The sequence below is a fragment of the Barbus barbus genome, assembly GCF_936440315.1.
Source record: "Barbus barbus genome assembly, chromosome: 14".
Taxonomy (NCBI): domain Eukaryota; kingdom Metazoa; phylum Chordata; class Actinopteri; order Cypriniformes; family Cyprinidae; genus Barbus; species Barbus barbus.
Genome location: NC_136742.1, coordinates 5,741,411 through 5,763,260, shown reverse-complemented (window position 1 = coordinate 5,763,260; position 21,850 = coordinate 5,741,411). Strand labels below are relative to the sequence as shown.

General features: G+C 40.2%; 1 protein-coding gene across 1 annotated transcript in view; it reads left to right on the top strand.

The window, feature by feature from the left end:
• tshr (thyroid stimulating hormone receptor) overlaps positions 1-12,868 on the top strand; it is a gene marked incomplete at both ends in the record, with an annotated part of 63,479 nt that extends 50,611 nt beyond the window's left edge. The window contains 6 exons of the mRNA XM_079433170.1: positions 190-264; positions 350-427; positions 803-871; positions 8,843-8,920; positions 11,094-11,282; positions 11,470-12,868. Of these exons, the coding sequence (XP_079289296.1) occupies positions 190-264; positions 350-427; positions 803-871; positions 8,843-8,920; positions 11,094-11,282; positions 11,470-12,868 (1,888 nt within the window). The remainder of the gene's footprint in view (positions 1-189; positions 265-349; positions 428-802; positions 872-8,842; positions 8,921-11,093; positions 11,283-11,469) is intronic.
• Positions 12,869-21,850: the final 8,982 nt, after the last annotated feature.

The following is a 21,850-nucleotide window of genomic DNA, read 5'->3' as shown; positions in this document are numbered from 1 at the left end:
GATTATTGTGCCCAAGAGCGTGGTCTTGATATGTAAAGCTATAATCAGGTAGTCAGCCCAGCAATAACATTAGGGCACTCAGTAGTAGGAACACTTATTTGCAACCAAAAGTGCAGTTACCTTTAGTAATAATATCAGTGTCACTATAGACAATTCATAAGAAATAACCAGGAGGTGTTGTATTTTCAGAGGCTTATTCAACACAGGCCTCACCATTTTCCCTGTCCTGACCAATATCCAGGCTGAAGACTCATACTTCCTACTGTGAGGAGTGTTCTAATGCAGCAGTTGTCATACAGATCAGTGTTTTTGAAGGTGTTCTTTTAATCTATTTCTGCTCTTCCTGCAGAGAACTAAGCGATAATCCCTATATTGCTGAAATTCCAGCTAATGCTTTTCTTGGCATTACCAATGATCTGCTGTCAGTGTAAGTTTTGTAATATTCCCTCATATTCACATTTTTGTCACACTAACAGAGAAAAATTAGTTTTGAGCTCTCATTTGTCCATTTCCTCCATGATTTACTTTTTTTTTGAGAAAGTGCATAACTATTGTTACTTGTAGTTATATTGGAAGGATTCTAGTGATGAAAATAAAGCCTTTTAGCACAGGATATTTGTAATTCTGTTCTAGTTCCTGGTGCAGTTATTTGCAGTATATGAGTGACTCAAGCATTTCTGTCTACTGGAGAGGCTATTTGTACATCTACTCTAAATTCTCAAATTCTGAACAAGTAGACACTGTATTTAGCAAGATATTTGCACAAAGACATGACTCTTATTTTTTGCTTTTTATTCAACAGGAGGCTGTACAGCAATGGCTTTACGAAAGTCCAACATCATGCTTTCAATGGCACAAAGCTGGACTCAGTGTAAAGTTGTTTATAAAAACTTGTATAACACAAATTCAAACAATTAAGTGCTACATATGTATCTAAAACCATATAAATACACAAGTTTGATGCAACACATTTATGGAGCATTGATCATTAACAGAATAGTTGACCCAAACATGAAAAAAAAAAAAAAAGAATAATATATTAGTGCTGTCAATCGATTAAAAAAAATTAACTAATCGCACATTTTTCTGAAATTAATCGCGATAAATCCCACCTAACATTAAAGTTTTTAAATATACTTTTTTATTGCAATAATTTCACATTCAATCTTCAAATGTACAATGTACAAAAAACAAAGAGAGTATATTTTTAATATTTATTTAATGGCAGATATGTTCACTATGAACTGTAACTGCATCAACTGACATTTTTATTTTTTTATTCCACTGAAAAACAACAGCATTTGGTTAAATAATGAAATCATTTCTATATCTGGTTGAACTATCCATTCACTTAATTCAATAGCATGCATGCCATGCTAGTGTCTTCTCAATCAGTTCCCACAGAAAAGTGTATTCTTGAGTAAAGGATACTTTGGGGGTATAATATTTACTATTGTGATTTCTTGTGTCATTAACCTCTGCTGAGAATACAGGATATTATTGTCAATCTCTCTCATATCTCAAACTCCCTTAGGTTGTAATGTTTCTGGTTTTGCATGTTTACATTGGACTGCTTAACCAGGACAAAAGCACCTGATGAAAGTGTTAAACTCCATTTCTGGATTGCTAAATTGCTTGTAAAGGTGGGCCCCCCTTAGCAAGCCTTGTTGGGCTGTTCCTTTTTTTTTATTGCACTGGAGAATTCAGCCAGCATGGTTATGAAATACATGTTATTTTAGAAACCACATTGCACAGAGTAATTTTCTTCAGCATTCAGTATTTTTGTTTTGTTTTGCAAAGAAAAAAAATCAAAAATTTCTTAAATGTGTTGTAGGCTATTTAAAGGAGCAGCTGTTAAAAATGTTCTTATTTTGAATAAAATTATTGGAGATTGCATTGTATAAAGAAAATGTGATGCCAAGGTTTTGTGGCATTTTGCTAAATGGTTTCTTCCTGGCCCCAAAGAGTCTTTATGATATTCTGTGTGCTTTAATGTAAATCAGTGGGATTTTTGCTATCAGCCAGGTGAAAGGCCTAAATCTGAAGATTTATAACTAATAATTGTGCACCTATTCTCAACAAGCAGCATTTCAATAGCACAAATATTTTGGGACAAGTTATCTACTAAATACTTTAGGGCAGGGGTGTCCAAACTACGGCCCACGAGGGCTTCTTTTTTTTTTTTAATGATACGAATCTGCAGAGGTGGGCAAACTATGGGCATTTTCATCCAGCCCATGAGGCAGTTGGTCCAAAATAGCTAATTTGATTCAATATCAGTAAAATCCAATAGATAGCCTGTATGTAGTACATATAACGTACTCGGTTACTGTCGTAACCTCGGTTCCCTGAGATACAGAACCAGTACTGCGTCTTGTTAAAGACGCTATGGGAAAAAGCCTTTTTTCTCCTGAACTGAAGTCTTATTCAATCACGCAGTGAAACTGCACGACTATTGGTTTGTGCAGTGTGTAAAAAACGAACCAATGTGTCGGCAGCGGATCTGCACGAGCCTATGGCGACGAAGCCCGCCAGATCCCGCCAGAATGGGCTGGGCTATCTTGCTATATAAGTGGCCGTTTCACCATAGGATCCTCAGGTTACTTCTCCTTCAGCGACGACTGAGTCGTGCAGCTACATGGCATGTCAAAGTACGCAGTACTCGTTCCGTATCTCAGGGAACCGAGGTTACGACAGTAACCGAGTACGTTCCCTGTCGATACTTCACTCGTACTGAGTCTTGTTAAAGATGCTATGGGAACACAAGTCAATCACGCCGTGCTAAGGTAGAGGAACGACTGCCTAATATACCTCCATAAGCATTTAATGCTCATAGGGAAGTGCAATTGTATACTCTGGGCTAAAGCGAGCTAAACTCATAGAGGTCATGCTCGGCCTGGGTGATCGTTCCATGCAACTCCTACATACTCACTACTTCCAGGACCGAAGTATGCAAGGAACCCACCAGAGAGCTTGAGCACCTCGCGGTCAAGAATTCTCTGTCAGGATTGTTCCCACAACGTATACATTTACGCTCATCTAAGCAGAGAGGACTCTGGCCTGTAAGGCCGGTACGTTCAGGTTATAAAACCTAGCAAATGTGGACGGCGAGGCCCAGCCGGCCGCCGCACAAATTTCTGTAATGGACACACCGCTAGACCAAGCCCATGACGAGGCAATGCCTCTAGTAGAATGGGCTCGTACTCCAATGGGGCATTGTAGGCCCAAGGAAGAGTACGCCAGCATAACAGCATCCACTATCCACTTAGAGAGTCTCTGCTTCGGACCGGATGCCCTTTGGGGCGGTTACCGAAGCTAACAAAGAGCTGTTCCGTACGCCTAAAGGAGGCGGAATGCTCAAAGTTGATCCTCAAAGCTCTGATAAGACATAACAAGGATAACTCCCGGTCCTCCTCAGAAGGAGGAAGCGCGGAGAGTTTAATGACCTGAGCTCTGAACAGAGTTGAAAGTACCTTAGGTACGTAACCATGCCTTGGTTTCAGGATGACCTTGGAGTCGTTGGGCCCGAATTCCAGGTAGGCAGGGCTAATAGAGAGCGCCTGTAGGTCTCCTACCCGCTTAACCGACGCTAGTGCTAATAGCAGAGCAGTCTTCAGCGACAGTGACCGAAGGTTCGTAGAATGTCGCGGCTCAAAGGGTCAGTACAGTGAGTAGGTCCCATGTAGGGACGGTAAGGGGCCGAGGCGGATTCAGCCTTTTGGCTCCCCTCAGAAAGCGGACAATTGCGTTGTTTCTGCCCACTAATTGGCCTGCTATAGGGGCGTGAAAGGCCGCTATAGCTGCCACGAACACCATGAGTGTAGAGGGAGAACGTCCTTTATCCAGCAGCTCCTGCAGGAAGGACAGAATCACTGTTAACTCAGAGGTAGAGGGGTTTTCACCGTGGTCTAGGCACCAAGCGGAGAAAACCGACCACTTAAGGGCAAAGAGGCGTCTCGTAGACGGGGCTCTAGCCTCAGAAATGGTGTTTAGCACATGCTCTGGGAGGCTGGTAGGCTCCCGTCGAGCGGCCAAAGGTGAAGGGCCCACAGCTCGGGACGGGGGTGCCAAATTGTTCTGTTCGCCTGAGAGAGGAGATCTCGTCTCAGGGGCACGGGCCAGGGGGCTGCAGTCAGCAGCTGAGTCAGCTCTGACAACCAAGGTTGGTTTTCCCACTAGGGGGCCACCAATAAAACCTTGTGTCCTTGTTCCCTGATTCGCCTGATGGCCTGTGGAATCAGGGCGATTGGAGGGAATGCATAAAGGAGGAGGTTGGGCCAGTCGTGGGCCAATGCATCCCTGACCTTCGAATAATAAGTTGGGCAGTGAGAGTTGTCTTTGGAGGCGAAAAGGTTTACTTCGGCCTTGCCAAAGATCTTCCAAATCATCCGAACCATCTGCGGATGGAGCATCCACTCCTCCGAGGGGACATTGCTCCGAGATAACATATCCGCTCCTTGGGTCAATCTGCCCGGCAAGTGTGCTGCTCTCAGCGAGTGCAGGTTGAGCTGAGTCCACTCCAGAAGGCGCTCTACCAGAATGAAGAGGCGCTTCGAGGAGAGACCTCCCTGGTGATTTATATAGGACACCACGGACATGTTGTCTGAGCGAATCAGCACATAGCGTCCTATTAGCTCTGGCAGGAAAAACTGGCAGGCTCGACATACTGCTAGCATCTCCAAGCAGTTGATGTGGAAGCCTTTCTCCACCTTCGACCAAAGGCCAAAGGTCGGTTTGCCTTCGCACAGCGCCCCCCAACCCGTGTTGGAGGCGTCTGTCGTGACAACTTTCCTGTTGCAGACCATTCCCATAGCCACGCCCTTCTCCATCCATTGTGGGTTCTTCCAGGGGGCCAGAGCTGTCACACAGGCCTGGCTTTCCCTGATATGCTGGCGTCCGTGCCGCCATGCGTGGGGTGGAACCCGTGGTTTCAACCAGCGCTGAAGGGGCTGCATGTGAAGCAGGCCCAGCTGTAGCACTGGTGTTGCTGCGGCCATGAGGCCCAGCATTCTCTGAAACGCTCTGAGGGGGCGAGTGGTGCCACTCTCAAAGGAGGCCGCAAGCTTCTGAATGGCCAGAGCGCGTTCTGGCGCTACCACAGCTCTCATCTGAGCTGAGTCCAGAACTGTTCCCAGGAACGATACCGGTTGGCTGGGGGACAGTACGCTCTTGGCAAAATTTACCCTTAGCCCCAGGCGCTCTAAGTGGCTGAGGAGGAGGGTTCTGTGTGAAAGTAGCTGCACTTCTGACTGGGCCAGAATGAGCCAGTCGTCGAGGTAGTTGAGAATGCGGATTCCCATCTGCCTTAGAGGGGAAAGGTGCGGGGGGCCAGAGACAGTCCAAAGGGAAGGCCCGTATACTGATAAGCCACTCCCTCGAAGGCGAATCTCAAGAATCATCTGTGATGGGGGGCTATCTGGATGTGAAAGTATGCGTCTTGCAGGTCCAGAGAACAGAACCAGTCCCCTGTGCGTATCTGCGACAGGATCTGCTTCAGCGTGATCATCCTGAATGACCTCTTCATGAGGGCGTGATTCAGGCATCTGAGATCAAGGATGGGCCGGAGGCCACCATCCTTTTTGGGAACGAGGAAGTAACGGCTGTAAAAGCCTGACTCGCTCTGAGCTGGAGGAACCCTTTCTATAGCTCCTTTTTCCAACACCGTTATCACCTTTGAGTGTAGAACGCGAGCATTCTTGCCCTGCACAGAGGTGGAGACCATGCCTCTGAAACGCGGGGGTCTTCGAGCAAATTGGAGTGAATAACCTCATTTTATTATCCCCATAACCCATTCTGACACTCCGGGGATGGCCTGCCAGGCCTCGGCCCGTGTGGCAAGGGGTTGGATAAACTGGAGTGACCGGCTGCACGGAGGCAGGGTGCTCGTGAGGGAAGGAAGAGGAAATCTGCTCTCTTTTTGAGAATGTTTGTGTTTTATTTTTTCCACTATCACAGCGGATGGTTGTTTGTGTGCTTGTACGGGCCCTGTTTTTGCAACAGACACAATTTCCTGAGAAGAGGTGAGAAGAGACTTAAGAGAGGCTGTTTGGTGGGTGGTCCGGCCGTGGCGGGTCTTGGCCCTCTCCTCTTCCTGTCCTGCAGATCAGGAAGACGCTGGAGGCGCAGGGTCCAACACTATCCTGGGTCGGGGACCCTGGCGCTTCGGAAAGGGGTGGCGTCTGGCCGAGCGGGAGCGTCCTCGCGTCTGCTGAGTCTTGGCAGGTTGAGGAGCGGAAACAGCAGGTGTAGGCTTCGCAGGCTGCTGAGTCGGCGCAGGTTTAGGGCGACTAGTAGCAGCAGCGGAGCTTGAGAGCTTGGGCAGGAAGTGTTGCATGGCCTGTGATGCCTTCTGCGCCTCTGTGAAGCTCATTGTGAACTTCAGGGAAGAACGGTGAGGGTTGCTGGTGAGGGACCTGACGGCTCCCCGGCAGGAACCACTCGCTGAGACGGCTGCGAGAGGGCTCTTCTGGTGGAGACCACTTCAATCCCAGCTCTTCAACTGCTTTGGAGAGGACACAGAAAATTTCGGCAACCATCCTGGGTTTGGCAGCGCTGGGCGCGGACAAATGCAGGGAGGCGGAGTCAGCAACTGAGCCCGACAGCTCCTCAGTGTCCGAAGCTGCCAATGACATGCTGTCATCGGCCGGCTCTTCGTCACTTCCCCCGAACGAGACCAGATCGCTCGCGCTTGCAGAGGGAAGCTGGTCAGGTCGGGAAAAAAGGACGGGAGAAACCTCTCTTTGTGGCGAGAGCGAGGCATGCGGGACCTGAGCCGACGTGAGCTCGCTCTCAGCCAGGTGCTGAGTTCCTCTGCCCCGCTGTTTTTTCCTCACAGGTCCTTTTTTCTGAAAAGAAAGCGATCCGCGAGTGCAGAGAGGCAAGACTGATGTTCTCGCAGTGAGAACAATCAGAGCCAGCGAGCGCGGCATCCGCAGGGGATTTCCCCAAGCAGGAAACGCACTCACTGTGGCCGTCATCGGCGTGCAGGGGAGACCTGTACAAACTGCAATAACGGCGAGGCATTTGAAACAACGCCTGATTTGCTCTTTTAGTAAGCGTGAGTTATCGCCGGATGGCGGCAGCGAACGAGACCGGACTGCTGGAGTACGAGGAAAAGGCGGCGTCTCAGCTAAGCAGATTGAGGTCACTGGTTCAGCTGCGAGGCGTGTCGATGGCGAGCAGGCTTCTGGGATCAGCGAAGGCGAAGTTGTCGTCGCTGAAGGAGAAGAAATCTGAGGATCCTATGGCGCTTATATAGCCAGATAGCCCAGCCCATTCTGGCGGGCTTCGTCCCCATGGGCTCGTGCAGCTCCGCTGCCGACACATTGGTTTGTTTTTTACACACTGCACAAACCAATAGTCGTGCAGTTTCACTGCGTGATTGAATAAGACTTCAGTTCAGGAGAAAAAAGGCTTTTTGGAGTTTTTGGAGTATCGGCAGGGAACCCCTGATTTACACCGTAGCACCACTCAGACGTGGCCACCGGAGCTGATCAATAGGTGTGTTCGACTTGAAGCGGCGCTGCACAGAATGATCAGTGTATGACATCAAAGTATCGCAAGAGCGATAGGAGAGCAGATGGATCCTTATGCTTTCGAATAGCTCTCGCGGTACTTTGATGTCATACACTAACCATTCTGCACAGCGCCGCTTCAAGTCGAACACACCTAATGCTTGTGTTTACACCAGCCATGCCACGGCACGTTTCAGAAGTGGCTCTCTGCACAGCTTCGCTTAAGATAGGCGCCTAGTCTATTTTTGACGGAAAAAAGTTCAAGCCGCACAGCAAATACAAAATAAAAAGTCAAAATATATACCCTACAAAACTGGCACAATTGTAAATAAATTACTTTGTTTAAAAATGAAAGTGTTAATTTGTTTTGAAAAATGCCTTCTATTGGTACTGTTTTAAAAATGCTTAAAATGCTCTGAAGACTTTTAAGTATCAGAACAAATGCTAGTGTTATCCTCCTGCTCACTGGTAGGCTACTGTAATTTCGTGGAGAAAACATGGAAATAATTTGTAATTTTATCTTGCAAAGATATGCTTACTTCTTCTGTTTTCCACACACATGTTTATTAAAATGGATATAGTACTGTTTTTTTTCTAGATTATAAATTGCGTTTTTTTTTTTATCTGAAACGTGCTGCGATTTCCAAGGCAATTTATATAGGTAAACCAATCAAGGTCAAGCGCAAAGCGCGCACATTAGGATTGATAACGAACGTGAAAAGGCAAGTGAGTTTGTATTGTGCATTTTCTAGTAACCAGTTTCGCTTTAAATATTTAGGCTGAGAGTTTATAATATATATTTGTATTGAATGCCACTATAATTTGTGTTTTGTTTTTTACTTATATTTTCGTCCTTTTTTCTATTCTAAATTTACTGTATTTTTTGTAGAGTGTGGGGAATATACATGTTTCTAATGTTTGTAAACGTTTAGTTTATTTTACATTATTTCTGAATTAAATTATAAAATGTGTCTTACACATCAATCGACTTGTAGGCTACACCAATGCAACTTATCATGTCATAAAGTGCTCATAAAAAATAGGTAGAGATGGTACAAGAATAGAACTGCCATGTATGTACAAGTATACATACAGCACAGTAGTAAGTGAGTGTCTATTTAGATAAAAAAAAAAAATCAAAGCTTGATTTTTCATAAACATATTATGCGGCCCCTCACTTAATATAGAAAACTTGATGTGGCCCTTGAGTCAAAAAGGGTTTATGGGTTTGTTTGTGGCTTAACAAGCACCACAAAAAGTATTTTATTTTCATCTTTAGCATTTAATGACAGAATTATAATCACCAAACTGAAACCTTTTCTTTACAGGTACCTGCATAGAAATAAGCAGCTGACAAGGCTAGATGAGAGAATGTTTGCTGGGACTAGCAGTGGACCAATGCTCCTGTGAGTGCCTTTTGTTTCTCCTGAAAGCACTTGAGATTCATTGTCTGTAGTTCTCTCTGAGCTCTTTTACTCAGGGTTTGCTTCCCTTGTCCATGAATGATTTTGCTGCGTTTTGGTTATGGAATTTTTTTTTTATAAATAATAATAATAATAAATAATAATAAAAATATATATACTGTATATATGTGTGTGTGTGTGCATGTTTATGTGGTTTATGAGGACACAAATTTGTATAATGACATGGGTATGACAGAGGTATTACAATATGAAGGTGGTTTATGAGGACACTGCCTATGTCCCCGTAATTCAAAAGTCTTATAAAAACATACTAAATGGTGTTTTTTTGAAAATCTAAAAATGCACAAAGTCTCCTGTGAGGACTAAGTTTAGATGTAGGGTTGGTGTAGGGCAATAGCACACACAGTTTGTTCAGTATAAAAACCATTACGCCTATGGAGAGTCCCCATAAACCACAAAAACCAACATTTTTTTTTATTTATTTAACCTTTATTTATCCAGGTAAACTGTTTGAGAACCACTTCTCATTTACAAACATGACCAAACGTGTGTGTGTGTGTGTGTGTGTGAGTGTGTGTGTGTGTGTGTGTGTGTATGTGTGTGTGTGCACCTGGTATTCATCACGTCCTGGGGACCAAATGTCCCCACAAGGATAGTAATACCAGTAAATCTTAATCTTGTGGGGACATTTTTTGGTCCCCATGAGGAAACAAGCTTATAAATCATACAGCATAAAGTTTTTTGAAAATCTAAAAGTGCACAAAGTCTCCTGTGAGGGCTAAGTTTAGGTGTAGGGTTGGTGTAGGGCAATAGCACATACAGATTGTACAGTATAAAAACCATTACGCCTATGGGATGTCCCCATAAAACATGGAAACCCAACATGTGTGTGTGTGTGTGTGTGTGTGTGTGTGTGTGTGTGTGTGTGTGTGTGTGTGTGTGTGTACAAATGATAAATTAACTTTAAATTTTAAGATTGAGATTAAGATATGATTGTAATATAGGGCAGATAAAGATGACTTGTACAAGTTTGTAAAAAATATATTTAGAGATTAGATCATGTGTCATAAAACAAAAATGCACAATATTTTTGCATAATGCATTATTTGACTATTTTAATGGAATTTCAATTTTAACATGTTCTCTTTAAAAAAAATGGAAATAACAGGTGATTTAACTGATTTGACAAAGATTATATGTTTATGTTCATAACAGACTTCATAAATCTAGCCTACTCTTCATCGGTGTTACTAATAATTTTCCTGTAAGTGCAAAAATATCTTCTCATCTGATTGCAGGATGTTGACCATAGTAATCTTATCTGTCTGCTAATGTGGGCCTGCTGAAATCATAATTCTTTAATAAGTTAATCATGTGGCCCCTCAGCTACCCTCTCAGGAGTCAGCTCAGTGTGAAATCATTGCTATGAGGTCACTGGCTAACTATCTCAAAATGAAAAAATAAGACAAGCAGGCTGCAATTTTTTTTTTTCTTCGTCTTCTTGATTTTAAACTCATGTTGCACAATAGACTCTTTGGAACATCTGTTTAAAACAAAAACATCAACAAGCTCATATTATAATGGACATTTTTGACTGAGGGCTATAATCCTATAGGAAGGATTGATGGTTTTCAGAGAACAACAAAACAGGCAGTGGTAAATTTATTCTTTAGGTAATACTGAAACCCACACAGAACAGCTTACCCCAAGCCTGCATTTACATTGCAAGCCCTAATGCAGATTGTCTTTTGACAATGTATCCATTTTTGTCCCATCTTACATTCGCTTAAGACTTAAACAATTGTTTACAATTTTGTGCCAGAACACACTGACAGCAGCACTTTTATTAGCTCTAGTATTAGTAGAATGCTGTATAATGAGAGCATCATGAGTACTGTTTAAATTAGAAAGTATCTCATCTGTTTATCGGAAAATGGGATTTTAATTCAGATATTTTTGTCTTCAGAATCTTCAATATATAATTATTTTTCAAGCTCTCAGACAGGCAAGTCATTAGAGCAAACAGCCAACACTTTAGATAAAGCACTGGTAAAAAGCAACATCAACCGAAGTACCAGAAGCATTTCAGTGTTTGGTCATTTTGTTGCATATCTTAGCCATTCTTTGAAAGTCTGCTGTCTTCTTTTCTCAACAGTGATGTATCAGAATCAGCTGTCACTTCCCTACCAAACAGAGGCTTGGAGTCACTGCGGGAACTCTGTGCTCGGAATGTCTGGGCCCTCAAAAAACTACCACCGATCAAGACTTTCAGACACATGATTACGGCAGACCTGACCTACCCCAGCCACTGCTGTGCATTCAAGAACTTGAAGAAAAAAAGAGGGTTTGTGGCTTTGATTATTAATTGCAATACTACTCTAAACTATGGTGTCATATAATTGGTTGCCTAATTCTATTAAAAATTTTGAATATTATGGTAGTTTTAGTGAGCATGCAAAAAAGATTGAAGGCCTTTTTAAAATGTATTTTCTAGCATGCAAACATAAGGATTTTTGCTGTTTACATGGCAGGTACTTAGAGGACATCATATGTAACCTTACTGCCAGGTATAACCAACTTCAAAAAAGATCTGTGGGAACTTTTACAATTCCTAGCCTGCACAGCAGCATGGAACCTGGCATCGATTCGAGTGATAACCTCTTTAGAGACACCTACGACCACCAGGACTTTTACAGCAGCCTGCACTACCACACCTACTTTGGCGGGCACCCAGACGATGATGTGGGCTTTGGCGAAACGCTGAAGAACCCCCAGGAAGACACCAGCCATGAGTTTGACAGCCGCTATGACTACATTGTGTGTGAGGAGGGAGAGGAGGTCGCCTGTTTTCCTGCTCCTGATGAGTTCAACCCATGTGAGGACATCATGGGTTTCAGCTTTCTAAGGGTTTCTGTGTGGTTTGTCAGTTTGCTTGCTGTGTTGGGCAACCTGCTTGTACTGTTGGTGCTGCTCACCAGCCACTACAAACTGTCAGTTTCAAGGTTTTTAATGTGCCACCTGGCCTTTGCTGACCTGTGTATGGGCATTTATCTTCTGCTGATTGCTTCCGTGGACCTCCACACACGTTCTGAATACTATAATCATGCTATTGATTGGCAAACAGGTCCGGGATGCAACCTAGCTGGGTTCTTCTCCGTCTTTGCTAGTGAACTTTCGGTCTACACACTGACCACTATTACTCTGGAACGCTGGTATGCTATCACATACGCCATGCGACTGGACCGTAAGTTGCGTCTGTCCCATGCTTCAGTCATCATGCTGGTAGGCTGGATCTTTTGCCTCTTATTGGCTCTTATGCCTCTCATTGGGGTCAGCAGCTACCAGAAGGTCAGCATTTGTCTGCCCATGGACACCCAGACACTTGTGGACCAGATCTACATCCTATGTGTGCTTGTTTTTAACATCCTGGCTTTTGTGGTCATTTGTGCCTGTTACATCAAGATCTATTGTGCTGTTCACAACCCCAGTCATCAGTCTGCCAACAAAGACGCCAACATTGCCAAGCGTATGGCTGTGCTCATTTTTACAGACTTCGTTTGCATGGCACCAATTTCGATGTATGCTATGACCGCTGCGTTGGACCACCCACTCATCACTGTGTCAAACTCCAAGATCCTCTTGGTGCTCTTTTATCCTCTGAATTCCTGCGCTAACCCTTTTCTATATGCCATCTTCACCAAGGCCTTCCAAGGAGATGTTTTTATACTGCTCAGCAAAGTGGGTCTCTGTCAACGTCAGGCTCAGCTGTTCCGGGGTCAGACAATATCTTCGAAGGCGAGCAGCAGAGGAATCACTAGACGTGAGAGGGAGCAAACAGGAGCAAAGGAGACCCCTATTTCGCTTCTAGATTATCCAGGCAACCCGCCAGTCACCCAGCAGCAGGAGGACAGTGATGGGCAGGACACTTGAAACCTTTATGTTATTTCAGGCCACAACAACTGGGGCCTCATTTATAAAGTGTGCGTACGCTCAGATTTGATCTTAGAGTGTGCGTACGCTTAAATCCACGCCAACGTTCATATTTATAAAAACGATCTTTGACATGGAAAAGTGCTTAGCGTCACATCAGGGTCTGAGCAGACGTACGCACTTTTTATTGTCGGAGTATTGCAGGGTTTTTAAAATATAAGCTGTGCTTGCAGCTCGCTGTTCTAAATTATGATGATTGGTGATATTTTATATGTTAATGATATTAATTAGGAGTCGTTTACAAGGCAGATAGCTGAAACCATTAGATTGCGCGCAAACTCAAGATCAGTTGCGATTCATAGATTTCACATCTGAAAGAGACACGTACGCACGTTTTCTGTTCGTACGTTCATTCTATGAATCGCACATACGCATATCTTAGAAATGATCGTAAGATCAAATTTAGGATGGTTTCTGCACAACATTTTATAAATGAGGCCCCTGGAATGTAGATGTCCAACCGAGTTGGAGTCCATTAAGTTGCAATACAGCACAGAAAAGACAGAAAATTAATGAATTACCTGAACAATCTGCATTAAAACGAACTGATGAATTTTAGGTTGTATATTTAATGTATTAAGTTGCACTGGTAATGCTCGATGATTGACTAGTATACAGACAGTGGGCCTTGTTCATTTGACACAAGCATCATGAATTAATGTGTAAATTGTTGATAAATCAATTATTTTGTGACTGTTTGCATAAATGTATTAAAGAATAATTTTAGAATTGTTTTAAAAATAAATTTGCTCACCTTGTGTTTGAGGCCATTGTGAATGGTTTATTAAGCTGTTTATCACTACACACAAAATCAGTGCATAGTTATTCCAGCACCCATATTAACTGCGTGTACATTGGGCATAAGCTGCCCAGCACTTAGACTTATATTTCATGGTGAAGTTTTTCACATGAAGTTTGTAACAATTCTCAATGGCCCAACCGGATATAATTTAGTAACATGCTGAACTACTATATAGCGCCTTCTACTGCAGTTCTTCTGGCCGTTGTTGCTGAGCATCATGTGTTTGTAAAATAAGAGCTTGTGTGTAGATCATTCAAGTGTTTTGCTTAGATATTGTTTTTAGCTTGTGTCACTAACAGTTTCTAAGCTGTAATGTTGATGTTGTAATCACAAAACATCGTATTTAGATTATTTAAAATCATGTTATTTTATCTTCATGTATAACTAAATAAAAATGTGCCACTTTTATGTATTTTATGGTGATTTGTTTATTGTTAAAATAATTCCTCCTATTCCAACTTAAAATAAAGGTATGGGAAACAATATGTAAATGCTGTGACAAATCCCGGTTAGTCTAATGTAGTACAGCAAGGTTTATTTATTTATTTAAATAAAAAATAAAAATAAGATAGAATAGAAATAGAACAAAGAGAGCTATTGTTAGAGGGTCAAGTTATTATTATTTTTATAATAAAAGAAAACAATTAGATAGAATAGAAGAAGAATAGAGAATGCTATAGTAGATAGGGTCTTTTTTCAATAAATAAAAAGAAAAATTATTTTAAAATAAATCATAAATTATTTTAATTATCAACACAAAGAATAGAATAATTGAGTTAGGGTTTATTATACATTTCTCATTCAACTTATTCACCTCAGAGAAGAAAGTGCAATCTTTTTTTTAAAGATTGAAGATTGTGACTATTCACTACTATTAAATTAACAAGTGCAAATGCAAGTGCAAATTTTAAATATGAGTGAGAAGTAAGGGTTACAAAAGTAAAAGAGCAAATAGTTGTGTAGGGGACCCCAAATCACTGGAGTTACATCCTAAATGATGCACTATACACTGTACTCCAACACTTGTGGATGAATTTTATAAGGTTATTTTATCATTCATTAATGGAGTCTGTTAGCTCCTCCCCCTCTGCTATGTAATTAATTCTGTGACTGATGAGTGCATTCCACACTTTTTTTTTTTTTTTGGCTAATTAAGTGTACAGTCCAGGTATTTAAAGTGCACTTTTTTCTTTTTGGAATGTTCATTGTTAACACAAATTGCACTATATACAGTATATTACAAAATGGTATAGTGCATGAGTACTCGATAATCGTGGGATTAAATCAAGTTATGATTGTCTTGTCATGTTTAGTATGCACAGGGCAAGAGCAAGTGCAAGCACAAGTAAATAAGTCCACTTAACGGCCACCGGTGTCACTAATAACAAGAGTTTTTTTTAGTCCCTTTAACCACTGGTTCAAAATCTCTCTTTCTCTCTCTCTTTAATCAACAATAGAATTGTATTTTTATTTTTGTAAATCAAGGGCTAGTATACTAATAAAAACAAAAATATAATTGTTTAGCTGGTCCTTTTTTGACCTCATTGCATGTTAAATAAGAAGTTGAATAAAAACATTGTAACATGGCATTATTGCATTGCATGTTTAATGTGCAGAAAAACAAGACTGGATTTTATTAGCTAATTTATATGTTCACACATTGTTCACACATGTAAAGTGAGGAATAAAGTTTGACTCATTTCAAGGAATTGGTTTGTCTGATATATTTAAAAAAAGCACCTTCAAAAACAGTTCAATAAGCCAAAATTTGTGTTTTTGCTGTCTGTCTGAACAACACCATCTGATACTTCCATATGATACTTTGGTGAGCTTCTTTCCATATGGCTGGTAATGAAAGTACTAAAAGGGATTTGAGTTACACTTCCAGTAACCTCTTACTGAACTTTCCAGCTGACACTAATTGAGAGGAGACTCATGTATGAGTGTGAATGTACCAGTCTATTTTCCATTGAGGGAATTCATTTATTATTTTTAATTAGCTTTGGTTATTACTGGTTTGTGATTTGAAGCACAAAGCTGGACTGCAGATAGGGATTTCACAAACTCCTGTTAGTGTTGATGAATTCTGCATTTAATCCTTTAACTTCCTGAATGAAAATAAACTGTTCCCACCTTTAATCAATCCAATACCTGCCATTAGTGTCACAAAACATCAGTGTTTTAAAAGAATTGATCAAATTACATTGAAAACAATTAACAGAGTGTTATCTATATTTTTGTTCAATTTGAACCACTTTGAACAAGTATGATAACTCAAGATATAAATTCTGGATTTCCCATCTTGTAATGTGGAATGTGACGATTCTTCCAGATGGCATATTATTCTCCCTGGACTGAACTATCAAATACAGCTCTATTTTCTCACCAGCTAGCAGTGTCAAACTGTTTCTTACACTGAAGCATAACTTGTAAGAACTAAAACAATCAAACTCTTGGTGCGAAATGGAGGGGAATGATAATAGGAGTCTTTCTGGAGAAAATATTGCTGTTCAACATCTGGTTAATATTTTAACTGAGCTGGTTTCAAAGAAATGCAGATGGAATATCTAACACCCACATGTGCTTTCATTGGTGACATGCCTTTGAGTTCTCTCACCTTTAGATTGGTTTCAAGTAATGCATGGTATCTTTATGCCGGCGCCTTTATATATTAGGTTTATATATTCTGTGAATGTCCTGGATTTTGAGGCAGGCTGAAACAATGACATCTTTCCACCCCTAACTTTATTTAGTATTGCAAAAGGTCCAGGCCTTGCAAAATGTACTATGTGAGAATTTCTTGAATTTTGAACAGGCAGTTTCAGCAATACAAACACCATCCATGTGCAGTAACAGATTAAACCATGTTATATTGGATCATCAGTCATCGGAATGGCAACCTTTTTGTCACAGCTGAAACCTGATGGTGATCCAAGTTATCCCAGCATAAAATGATCAATCATATACTTACATACTTTGACTTTTCGGTATACTTGTCAGTATAAGCCAAGTATACAATGCTGTTGCATTACGAGCATCCAGAGTTCGAATCCTGGCTTGAGGACATTTCCCGATACTGCTCCTCTCTCTCTCCCACTTTGCTTCTTGTCTGCTCGTCACTGTCCTATCATAATAAAGTCAAAATGCCAAAAAAAAAAAAAAAAAAAAAAAAAAAAAAAAGCATATGTCCAAGAAAGTAGACTGAAAGTATACTCTTTTATTTTTTGTTTAAAATAAATACTAATAAAGTAGCATACTTGAATAAACAACTTTTCTGTAGAGTATCTACAATTGTCCTAGGATTGTGGGGGGAAACTCAGAAGAAACCCATACTAACTCAGGAGGAACATGCGAACTCCACACAAAATGTGGTACAGTAATATGTGTATGTACAAGTTTGTACTTTTGATAAAACAACATTCATGCATGGTCAGTGAAAAATGTATTTTTAAGTTTAAATTAAGACTTACATTTTTAAGTCACTGAAATAAGGCCATAAAACACAAAAAACATATAATTTGTTCACAAGCATTTTGAGAATTGGATGTGGTAGACTAGAGTTTTTTCTACAAAAATAATGTGAAAATCATCCTGCTCAATCATTCACAAAAACAATATATTAATTGAACTTTTGTAAGACATGCGAGGGAGTGACAATGACCATGTATATTTAGTAATTCACACCTGAAAGGCAAATTGCCTCCCCTAATGAGCCATCAGTCAGTAATGTGTCTGTGAGGCAGACTGGATGAATGTGAGGATATTAAAATAATGTGTTTTTTGATTACTTGGTATTTCCAAAGTGTTTGCTGCTTCTTTCCATGGATTCAAGGCAAAAACAGCCCCACCATCAGTAGTTATTGAGCTTATTTTATCATATTTGTGTAGCACACTTGAATAAACATTTTTCCTGAATACTTAATACATGGGTGTTTTTAACTTGTATACAAATCAGAGGTAGAAGAAACAGGATTCCAAACAAGTCCTTTTTACATATTTTTGGCCTCTCCTATGTAATAAAATAGATATGGACAAACATGAAAGTCCAAGGATCCAGTAGTACCGAGATAAGTTGCACAAGTGCACCTTCCTGTAGGATTTGCAGTTTATGGTAGGCTAAAATTAACCCTCCTTAATTGATGGATTACGTGAATATATCTCCGTCCAATTATAATGAGTCTCAGAAATGCTTTGGTTTCATACCTCCAAGAAGTCTGATCACACTTACAATCAGAGAGAAAATACAGCTGCCACAGTGAGCCCTTGAGCTTATTTGGCACCCTTATGTGCCCTTGAGTTATGGGATTGGTCAAAGAGGGAAATTAGTACAAAAATCCAATAAATGTAACTGGTGGACAGTGATAGCAGCTGAGTTAATGTGCAGTCATTCAGTGTTTCCCAACCTTTTGTCCTTGAAGCCCTTTTGTCCTCTATCTATTCCTGGAAAGTGCCTATGAATTATTCTGAATACCTATGATGCTTTTTTGGATCTATATTTGACCTCAAAACATAAGCTCCCACACCCTCTGCAAACTCTGGCACGGATTGGGAACTACTGGTTTAGACAACTGAATAAAAAATAAGTACTGTAATTGTTGATACACAGGTTTCTTAAATTAAACTTAACACATTTAAAGACATACAATTTAGAAATGAATGATGTCCAAAATCATATTCATGTTTATGGATCTGGGAAATTTCACTGCAGCATAAATCACACAATATGGCTTTCACACTCAGGAGTTCTGGAATAAAATCAGTGTAACAAATTTGTGCAATATATTAATGTTATCTCCAAGGAAACTGGACTGGCTCTAAAAACAGTCATCACTTCCAAAACATTTGTCTCTTTGAAATGCAGCTGTCTTCATAAGTAATGTCCAGTTTTGGCTTAGTGAGCGTACATACTCCAAACACAACACTGAACATTTAATGTGGTTCTACGGTAGGTTACTATGACAGCAGAAGTGTTTCAGGATTTAAAGAGCTCTCAAAGAGATCTTTACTCTGGCTGGAAGACACTTCACGACAGCGCTCTCAGACGCGATCTGATACATCTTGATAGAACTGGTTTAATGACTGATATATCAAGTCAAGTTGAGCTTTATTGTCATTCCGCTACATGTGGGGACATACAGTGGAACGAAATGTCGTGCCTCGCAGGACCACGGTGCTACATAAATACAACAATGAAGTAAAAAACACTATAAACCTATAAATCTATACACTATGAACCTATACACAACTAACCTACTAACAGATTTAACTATAAGTATACTATATATATATATATATATATGTATGTATTTACCCTATACAAACTAAAAGAATAAAGGATAAAAAATACAAACTATACGAATGCTTCACATAAATATTTACCCTATACAAACTAAAAAACAGAAGATAAAAAATACAAACTATACGAATGCTTCACAAATACTGTACATGTTCAAAGAGAGACATTTTGAGTCAGCAGCTGGTTGGGGAACAGTGCAGGATGATTTGTAGTGCATGAGCATGTAAACATACATATATTGCTGAGTCTTTTGTGGGATTGTGTACACGCAGCAGTGTGTGTAAAGTGTCTAGTGCACATAGTGTAAAGTGTAAGTGTCCATAGTGTAAAGTGTCTAGTGCACATAGTGTAAAGTGTAAGTGTCCATAGTGTAAAGTGTCTAGTGCACATAGAGGAGAGTGTGTTACTACAGGTGGTTTGTACAGGCCCACTCACCTGTGTGTAGCACACTTCGAATTGTACAAAAAAAGTTCCATACAGTTTTTTCTTTGGTGTGGTAAGGTTTGGGGTGGGGGGTGGTCCATGTTTCAGGAGGTAGGGGTTTGCATGGGGTTTCAGAGGGGGGCGGTGTGGTTTGAGTTCAGGGCTCTCACAGCCTGGGGGAAAAAGCTGTTGAGCAGTCTGGCGGAGCGGGCTCTGATGCTCCGGTACCGTCTTCCTGATGTAGGAGCTGGAAGAGCCTGTGGGAGGGATGGGTGGAGTCCTTCACGATGCTGTTGGTTTTGCTGGAGCATTGTGTAAGTTAAATGTCCAGGATGGAGGGGAGAGGGGCACCGATGATCTTTGCTGCTGTGTTCACTGTCCGCTGGAGGGTCTTGCGGTCAGCAGCACTGCAGTTCCCATACCAGACAGTGATGCAGCTGGTCAGCACACTCTCAATGGTGCCCCTGTAGAATGTGGTGAGGTTGGGTGGAGGGAGACTTGCTCTTTTCAGCCGGCGGAGAAAGTGTAGGCGCTGTTGTGCCTATGTGAGCACTAATTTAGCCTATAAATCTTTTGCCCATTAGTTATGTGAGACAACAACTCTACAACAATTCTTGTAATATTTTAACATTTGTTTCTTGTTGATTGATATTGTCAGATATTTTAACTGTTCTTCTTCAGTCTTCCTACTTAAGAAAAAAAAAAAAAAACCCTCATGATCATGTTCATATTTGTATTTCAATATACCGTTTATCACCTCCAGATCTTTTGAACAAAATAATTTATGGGCAAAACGTTAATAAACAGTTTTAAATGTTCTCAGTTTTCATGTTCAAATAACATGTCTTACTAAAAACTCTCAAGTCTGAAGAAAAAAAAAAGCATTTTTGCATCTCTCTTTGCATCAAACTTTCATTTTGAAAACCTGGGACGGTAGTAAGACCACTGTCTTACGATAAAACCTCAGCAAAATAGCGCCATCTGGTGAGAAAAATAAAAATTTTATCATAATTTTCTTTCTAACTTTACTGATTTCGAGCAGGAATAGATCAACTCTTGAAAATGATGCCACAGAAGTGATCTACAACACATTTAGTAAAATCAAAAAACAAAACACACTCGACCTGCAAAATGTATCTACTGTTAACATGTTGTGAATCAGTGAAATTCAAATTGCAGTGAATACATTTTTCTTAATTTATTATAAGAGAACTCCGAGATCAAAACTTGAGCGGTATTTATGTATGTAGCCTACGTATTTATTTATTTTCTGAAAAAAGGGATCATACAAAACAAAAATGTATACATACAACAATAACATTAAAACGTCAACAACAAAAAAATATATTAAAAAAATTATAATAAATAATAATAATAATAAAGAGGGCCATTATATTACAAAAAATCATCACATGAAGAGCCCAAAAGCAGATCAAATTCTAACACTCATTATAGCTTTTTTATTAGCATATTCAGGGATCACGTTCAATCTATTTTTAATTTATTTAAGACAGACAGAGAATTCAGTTAACAGTTTGAGAATTTGCATTCATGATAGTAAAATTTGCTTAAGAGAAAAATTAAAATAACAATAAAACTGATATTTTCTTTTGTAGGGTCTAAGTCAAAATATCCAAATATAATGTTTCTCAGATTAGATTTGCTATGCAAAAAGTTACTTGACAAAAAAGACAATATCACTTTAAATTCCGATAGTAATGTTGACAAAACCAAAACAGGTGTTTCCTCAGTTCAAACTAAAAGATAATGTCAGTTCAATCAATGTCAGCTCTAAACTTTTGTATATATTTCTTGACAGGGTTAAACTATGGATCATCTTAAAGTATACTACTTTCACTTTGTTTGGGAAAAGGCTTTTTTTGCTATCTAGACCATTTATATATTTATATATATAGAAAATTAATAAGATTATCAAACAAATTATTCCAAGAAGAGAGTATGTGGAACCAAAATAAAGATCTTACTTTAAAATTTTTGTGTCTTGTGAAAAACAATTTTGGCAATAGGAAGGGTCTAGACAAGGGTTAGAAACAGATGAAGAATGATTCGTTTTTAAAAACCAAACACAAACCAGAAGGAATAGCTCCCAAAACTGTAGCAAATTCTTTTGGGGTTAGGTATTTGGCATTTGGAGAGAAATTCGTTTGATTATTAAATGACCACTTTACCAAAAACAAACCATTACTAAACCAATCATAAAACAGAGATTTGTTCTTGAAAATAATGTTCTTATTATTCCAAATAAAACACCTCTGTGGTGAAAAATTATGTTCATAAAGTATAGAGCCCATGCTCCCAGAAACGGTCAATGAAAGTTGAAAAGTTTGATAGGGAGTTTGGATATGTCATAATTACACAGAAGAAAATAAATACTACCAAG